A 7,301-nucleotide genomic window follows, 5' to 3' on the forward strand; every position below is an offset into this window, starting at 1 on the left:
TTTAACTTGTGGAATCTGGTACCAACTCCAGGTGGGATGTGTCAGAATTGAAGTATAGGACATCCAGTTGGTGTCAGAGAACTGAAGAATAGATTGGTATCAAAAAACATCTCAGACTACATTCTTTCTCTTGGTCTGGGTTTCTTCCTTCTTGAGTAATCCAAGTAGAAGATGCCACCCCTGGAGAGAGGATAGGGGTCTCGGCCCAGCCTGGCAGTGGGGATGTAAATGTCAGCCAGGATGACCAAACAGGGGGCCCGTGTTTGGGCTATTGTGTGTCACACTGACCTTGACCGGCCATGTGGACACAACCAGGGTGAGCTCTTGCTGACCATCAGATGCCTCATTCCCACCTGTGATGCTCAGAGAGAGACCATGAGCCATGAAAGACATCATATTGTTTTGTGATGTCACCCCTGGAATGTTCTGAGTGTTTTGGTGACCAACTTCTGCCTAGGACCTACACCTGGCACCTAACATTGGTATGGCTTTTTACTTGAGATAGAAATAATAATTTTAGAAAAGGTAGTAGGTATAGGTATCTCTGCTCCACATGCTTTCAGAAAGCTTTTCCATCAACTGTAATACCTGTCTTAATTTCTGTTCAGAGACTGATAAAGCATCGTATCAGATATCATCTTCACATTCTCTCAGACTCAGATTTTCATAATGTACATAATTAACAAGAGGGGATAAGTGAGTAGTACAAAGTCCTCTGTTTTTCAGGTGAGAAGTTGAGGTCCAGAGAATGGGCTGGGAAGCAGAAATCTACTTATTTCCTCTTTTCCACAGCACTTGAGGCCAAATTTTACAAGAAAAAGAGATTCCAGATCTGAAAGCCTAGAAATTCCAATCAGTGTGGTCCTACCTCAGGTAGGGATAATCACAGAAGGATGCAACCTCTCAGTTTTAGCGAGAATAGCCCTCCTCTGTCAAAACTCTAGCAGGATGTCATAGAAGGAGCAGAGTAGTCAGGGCCTCAGATTCTAGTTCTAGGTCAGCCGCCAGCCAGCTGTGTACCTGGGGGAGGCCACTTAGTCACTCAGCGTCTTGGGTTTCTCATCCCTTGAATGAGCGGGGTGGGTTAGGTGATCTGGGAAGACCTTCCAGCCCTACCACTTGAAGTTTCTGTGACTCTCGGAAATAAGCCAATCTTCTCAAAATTAGATCTTTTGGTGCTTGCTGTTGTACAACTACTCTGGATTTATGGGGGCAGAATTAGAACTGAGACTTGCAGTCAAAAGCATACGACTGAATCCATGAACCTAGGATGTGGGCTGAGGGGTACAGGGTCATGCGGAGGGGTCAAGAGAATGAAGGCCTGCTGTATACCAAAGACAGAGAGAGTGTAAGAGGGGTGGGCCTGGGGGGTTCAGAATGGAGGCCAATGAACGGATGACAGGCTGGGTTTCCTGGGAGGGGTCCTCCTGATTGGATTGTTCCTACTGCTGTGTCACAAAGGGGGCAGCCTTGCTTCTCCAGAGTCACCCAAGGCCCTCTTGGAAGATTATGGTGGTGCAGCCAGAGGGGCTGAAATGTAGAGTGGAGGAATCCAATGCAGAGGTAACTATCTGAAAGCTCTGTCCAGGGACGTGTAGGAACAGGATTGATCGCCAGTGGGCATCCTGGGATCTTGGAGAGCATGAAATTAGAGGACACCTGCTGCCTGGGCACATGGGCAGATGTGTCTCATGGGTTTACCTGCCAAGGGGGCACAAGTCCTGCGGCAGGTTCCAGACACCCGGCAGGGTACTCTAGGCTGGCGCTTGGGGTGAAGGGGGCATCTATAAGTTTAGATGATCTGAACTGGGCCATCACTAGAGCTGTGAGAGGGACCAGTGTGCTGACTGGACCTCCCCAAATGAGGACTTCTCTGGCGGTCCAGTGGTTAAGACTCTGCACATCCACTGCAGGGGGCACAGGTTCGATCCCTGGTCGGGGAACTAAGATCCCGCATGCTGCCTGGTGTGGCCAAACAAACAAACAAAAACAAAACAAAACAAAAAACAAGGGGAGGAAGGGAGATTGAGCCCTGATTTGATCATGTGGCGGCCCTGGGCCGTGCAGTGCGAGGGAGAGATTGTATAGGAGCGGGAACTGGGAACCCTAGGAAGCCCACTAGTAATGTCAGAGCTGGAGTTAAAGGCTTGAAGCCAGGTCAGTGCCCACTTCCTCTGCTATGCCGCAAGCTGGGCACATGCCACCTGCTTCTTCCCTTGCTCTTAAGAGATGGTGCCTCTTCTCCGCCCATCTTCACCGCCTACCGTGAGCTCCCTGCGTGTATCTGCCACATTCTGCTTCGTTTGGAGGCTGAGCCCATTCATCTGGGAAGGGGATTGCAGCAGCAGCTCTGTGTCTCCAGAAAGTACCTCTGGCCTCCCAGCTCCCAGTCATGCCTGGCGCTTCTCATTTCCATTGTACATGCCTATGGTTCACTATTTGTTTCACCCTTAGGTCTTTTCAGGTCTTATTGATTTCCAGTTTTTCTTCCTCACATTAAACATTTGTGTTTTCTGGTCTATTTCCCTCCAACACATTAACTCGCCAGCCATCGATGTTACTTCCTGCCCAAGCTGTCTGCCCTCCTGGTTCCTTTTGTGCATAATGATTCAGTTCTCGCCAGCATTCCCATTTCCCCAGTGAGCGCTATCTGTGAGTTTCATAAAGGCACTGTTTCCTGTGAGATCGTTAATGAAGGATCTATACCAGGTCAGAATGAGCTCCCACAGCACCCTCCAGGGCCCCCCTCATCCCTCGCTGTTGCCTTTTCTCAGTCCCCTTTGTTTGGGTTTGTTCTTCAGAAGCTATGGAATCCACCAACAATGCCTGTATCTCTACCAATTTGAATAAGTGTTAGGAGGAAGATTTCAGAAGATTGTGTGTTAAACAATTAGCTAAAACTACCAGATACATGACAGACGACATCTTCATCCTCTTTGCTGTTAGTTTATGATTCTATCAAAATCAGTCACACTGACCCATGAATTATCCTCTTACCTGTTCGCATTTCTTAAAACCAACATTGACTTTCTCATGGTGCTCGGAACGGAGTTAATTTAAAAATATGATAATGAGACACTCAACCTTGTCAACCTGGTCTGAAAATTAGTGGCGGATCTGGCTTTTCCTTCCAGCATCCTGGACCTCTCAGCTTCACATGTTTGAAAAGTAACCCCAGATGGTTGAATGTTCTCTGACCGTAACCCTCAGTAATGCTGGCAAAGTAGGGCTTTAAAAATCTTGGTCAACAGGCTTGACGTCTGCTGGGAGCATTTGGACGTCTCTTCTGGTCTGTGGTAGCCGTACTTCTCCAGGAGTGGAGAGAACCTCAGTGCATGTCAGCTAAACTGGCTAGTCATTGTCTAGCCCTGTTGCTGAACTATTTAGATGGGAGGCCAGCAGCCCCAGAAATTCCAGCCCAGAAGGTCCCCCTCAGAGTCCTGGTCCTTAGACACCCCTTAGCATCAGAGAGAGACTTTGGTCTTATCACCTCTCCTTTGCCTTTGCCCTGCCCGCCCTTCCACTGGCTTTTCCTCCTCCACGGTCTCCACTTGCCACGCACAAGGCTGGTGATCTGACAGAAGCACATAGTTGGTGATTTCATGCATTTTCCTTCTAGGACCAAATGCATTTAAAAAGGAGATGCCACGGCTTCCCGGGTGGCTCAGTGGTTGAGAGTCTGCCTGCTAATGCAGGGGATACGGGTTCGAGCCCTGGTCTCGGAAGATCCCACATGCCGCGGAGCAACTAGGCCCGTGCGCCACAACTACTGAGCCTGCGTGTCTGGAGCCTGTGCTCCGCAACAGGAGAGGCTGTGACAATGAGAGGCCCACAAAAAAAGGAGATGCCAGGGAGAAGGCCAGGCCTGATGTTAAGGACGGATTCCCAACCATTGGTGGGATTCAGGCACCGGTGAGGGAGATGTTGGTGCCCAGGGCCCTTCCTGGATCCTCAGCACTAATGCATCTTACTTAGGTCACACGTGGGAGCACATTGCCCCTGAGGGCAGCGTCTCTTGGTCACCTTCCTAACAAAGCCAGATGCGAGGTGTGATGAGCGCCATGGCCATTTGTCTTCCCCTCCTGCATCCTTTCTCATATCCTGTTCTTTCATGAGGAAGCCCCCCTCTTCCTCTCCCACCTACTGGGTCTGCATCCACATGTGAGGGCATTTCCCACAGGTCAAGGAAGAGACCGTCCTTTCCTTCATGGGGAGACCAGGCCAGGCTTCTCTGGGGGCTTGAATCAGGCTGCTGTAGACTCCGCCTCCTAGGCTGAAGAGAACTTTCGGGGGTGTTCCAGGCGCTTTTTCTTGGCCCAGACCTCTTGGTGGGGCTCAACGACACCAAGGACAGATTAGTTTAGCCCATGAAACCAACCCAGCGATACCACTGGTTGAGGAGACCCACCAAGAAGGAGCTGGCTTCAGACATTGGCTAAGGGGGCCTGGGATGTTTTACCTCGAGGGTTTGCTTATCAGATGCTCACTTTTTGCAAAGTCCTTTTGTAAAGAAAAACATTCAGCATTTGCTAGAGTGTTTTGGGCCAGGAACGTTTAAGCTTTACTAGTAGAGCTGGCCATCTGTTTGGTCTTTTTAAAAATCTTTTGGCTCCGCGGCATGTGGGATGTTAATTCCCCGAGCAGGGATCGAACCCGCGCCCCCTGCATTGGAAGTGAGGAGTCTTAACCACTGGGCCGCCCGGGAAGCCCCTGTTTGGTCTTTATGACAGCTTACCGACCACTTTCTTAGCGTCTCACAACACCACCAGGAACAGGGCAGAGCAGCTACATGGGGGTTCATTTTAGAGGTGACATTCAGAGAAGTTAAGCGACTTTCACAAGAGCAGTCAAAGATGGGACTTTTAAGCCCAAAGCTACTGGGAATTTAAGACCTCTAGTCTCATTGGATTATAGGTTCAAGATGGCAGTGTGGACCACCAGCATGCTTGTGTGCAGAGGACGGCTTCCTTTAGGGACTGTGTAGAGAGACATGGGGAAAACCCCATGATGTAACAGCTCTGCAGTTTAAAAATGTGAATTGAAATGTGGATACGGCTTTCCTAAATAGACTAAACATATTAAGGTAAACAAAATCACCACTTTTGAGGGCCCAAAATAGTATAATGTTAACAGTTTTGTGTAGTTCAATCTGATATCTCCTCCTTACCTTTCAGTGCACTTTGGTTGATTAGTGCATTGGCAAGGACTCATCACACCTCCAGTGTATGTGAAATGTGTTGTTCTAACTTCCAGGACTAGGGATGTCAAAAAAAGTAAGGGACGGGTCACTGTGCTCAGATAATTACAATTTAGTCATCTGGGGACAAGATGGGACAAGACGTATGAGAATCACTGCAAAGGAATGATATCAACACACATGCAAAATAAAATATCTGGGCATTATGAAGAGCTAGAATGAGCCTGCAGTTTGGAGTCAGATATCCTGGTTTTAAATCCTTGCTGGCTATGTGATCTTTGGTGGAACCATGGTAGCTCTTTTCAGTAAGATATTACTTATGACTATGGAAATCCGTTAGCATATCATCACACAATAGTCTTTCAGTGTTACTTCCTTTTCCTTGCTCTATACAATCAAAGGAAATGCTAAGCAACTTCTCTTCTGAATTCACAGTAACCATTCTTGCATGTCTGTAGCTCTCTATAAACAAAGAAGATGTCACATATTCTCCTTTTATTTTTGAACTCTACAACAAAGCGTCTGAAATAAATAGGGCAGATGTTAGTAAAACTGCTGTGGATGGTTGCACAGGTTGTGCACTGCAACACCAGTTGTGAATGGCACCCTCTAGAGCTGGGCATTGTATAGCCTGCACGAACATAGGGGGTGGCTCTGAATCATGCTAGCATCCACATTTTCTAGTTATGGAAACTGAGGCAGAGAAATTAAGTGATTTTGTAAAGGCTATGCACTCATACAGCACAGACCCAGGACCCTTTTCAGTGTTATGATGTCCAGTCCCCTGTTCCCCATACTGTAGTGCCAGAATTAATGCTTGCTGCACGTCCACCTCCCTCACTTACCCCAAGAAATAATGGTTGCTATGCACTGATTTTCAAATTGATTGGAAGTTCCCTGAGAACAGACGCCAAATTAACGTTAGTTGATTCATTGACATAAATGTGATTTGGTGCAAGAATGTTTAGAGTGGGAATAGAATAGGGTGAGAAGTTTTCACAAGGCCAAGAAAGAGATTTCCTTGGAGGACTAATAAGTCCAGCTAGGTCTGATTGGAATCAGGGAAATATGGGAAAGAAAGAATTTGTCTTGCCTCAATCCCTTCCCAGAGTTTAAGCACGATTCTTGATATATCTGAAATCGTATATATTTAGTATTTTCCCTTAGATGGTCTCATTTTCAGAAAAAGAAAAGATGCTGCTCTACTTTAGCTTCATCTGAATCCTATCCATAGGATTGTGGGTTTGATAAAATAGGTATATTTTCCCAATACCCATTAAAATAAATATATGACTATTAAAATGTTTACAGTATTTAAGTGTTTTATCTAAGAAACTAGGCCATGAGGCAGTGCTGGACTTGGCCACCTTCTGGGTCCTGTCTGGGGATAAGAGGAAGGATAGAAGGACTTTCATAAGAGGAGCGTTTGGTCTCTTGGTTAAGGAGGTAAAGGAGACCTATCAGTCCATCAGTATTTTCTGGATTAGGTGTGTGGGCACGGAACAGAGACAGCACAGGACTTGCTTGGAAGGTGTTGGTCATTTAAGGGAGGGGACACGATGTCAGCTAGGTTGATAAAAGAGGACTGCTGGGGCCATAGTGATGCCAGTTTGTAAACATGGATCCCTTCGACCAGAGGAAGTTAGACAAGAGGATATTAGAGATAATGCTACTGACCTTTCATTATACAGAAGTGGAAACCAAGGTCAGAAGGTTAGAGGATGTAACCGAGGTCACCCAATGGCATGCGTAAGGACAAGGGCCCAAATACCCAAATTGTCTATATAGCTAGGGATCCGCCACCCACATGTTCAGTTTTTATTTAGTGCCTTTATGTTGAGGGGATAGTTGAAAATCCCTTGGGTACCCAGTTCAGGATATGGATATAAAATAAAGGCAGCTGACTGAGTAGGGTGATTTAAAGGCCATCAAGGATACTATGAACAGGTATAAAGCACCAGAGGTTTCTCTTTGGTTGTTCACCTGGATCAGGGAGACTATCTTTCTGATAGAAATCAATCATAAAAAAGAAGTGAGAGGGCTTCCCTGGTGGCGCAGTGGTTGAGAGTCCGCCTGCCGATGCAGGGGACGCGGGTTCGTGCCC

At 47.1% G+C, this 7,301-nt stretch overlaps 1 protein-coding gene across 1 annotated transcript in view; it reads left to right on the top strand.

The window, feature by feature from the left end:
- The first annotated feature begins 407 nt into the window (after positions 1–407).
- Positions 408–7,301, top strand: part of CBY2 (chibby family member 2) — an 11,746-nt gene continuing 4,852 nt past the window's right edge. Inside the window, 2 exon segments of the mRNA XM_027116781.1 lie at positions 408–482; positions 793–873. Coding sequence (XP_026972582.1) covers positions 408–482; positions 793–873 — 156 coding nt within the window.

Source organism: Aethalodelphis obliquidens, unplaced genomic scaffold, assembly GCF_003676395.1.
Source record: "Aethalodelphis obliquidens isolate GAN/ISIS:26980383/991018 unplaced genomic scaffold, ASM367639v1 scaffold16, whole genome shotgun sequence".
NCBI lineage: Eukaryota > Metazoa > Chordata > Mammalia > Artiodactyla > Delphinidae > Aethalodelphis > Aethalodelphis obliquidens.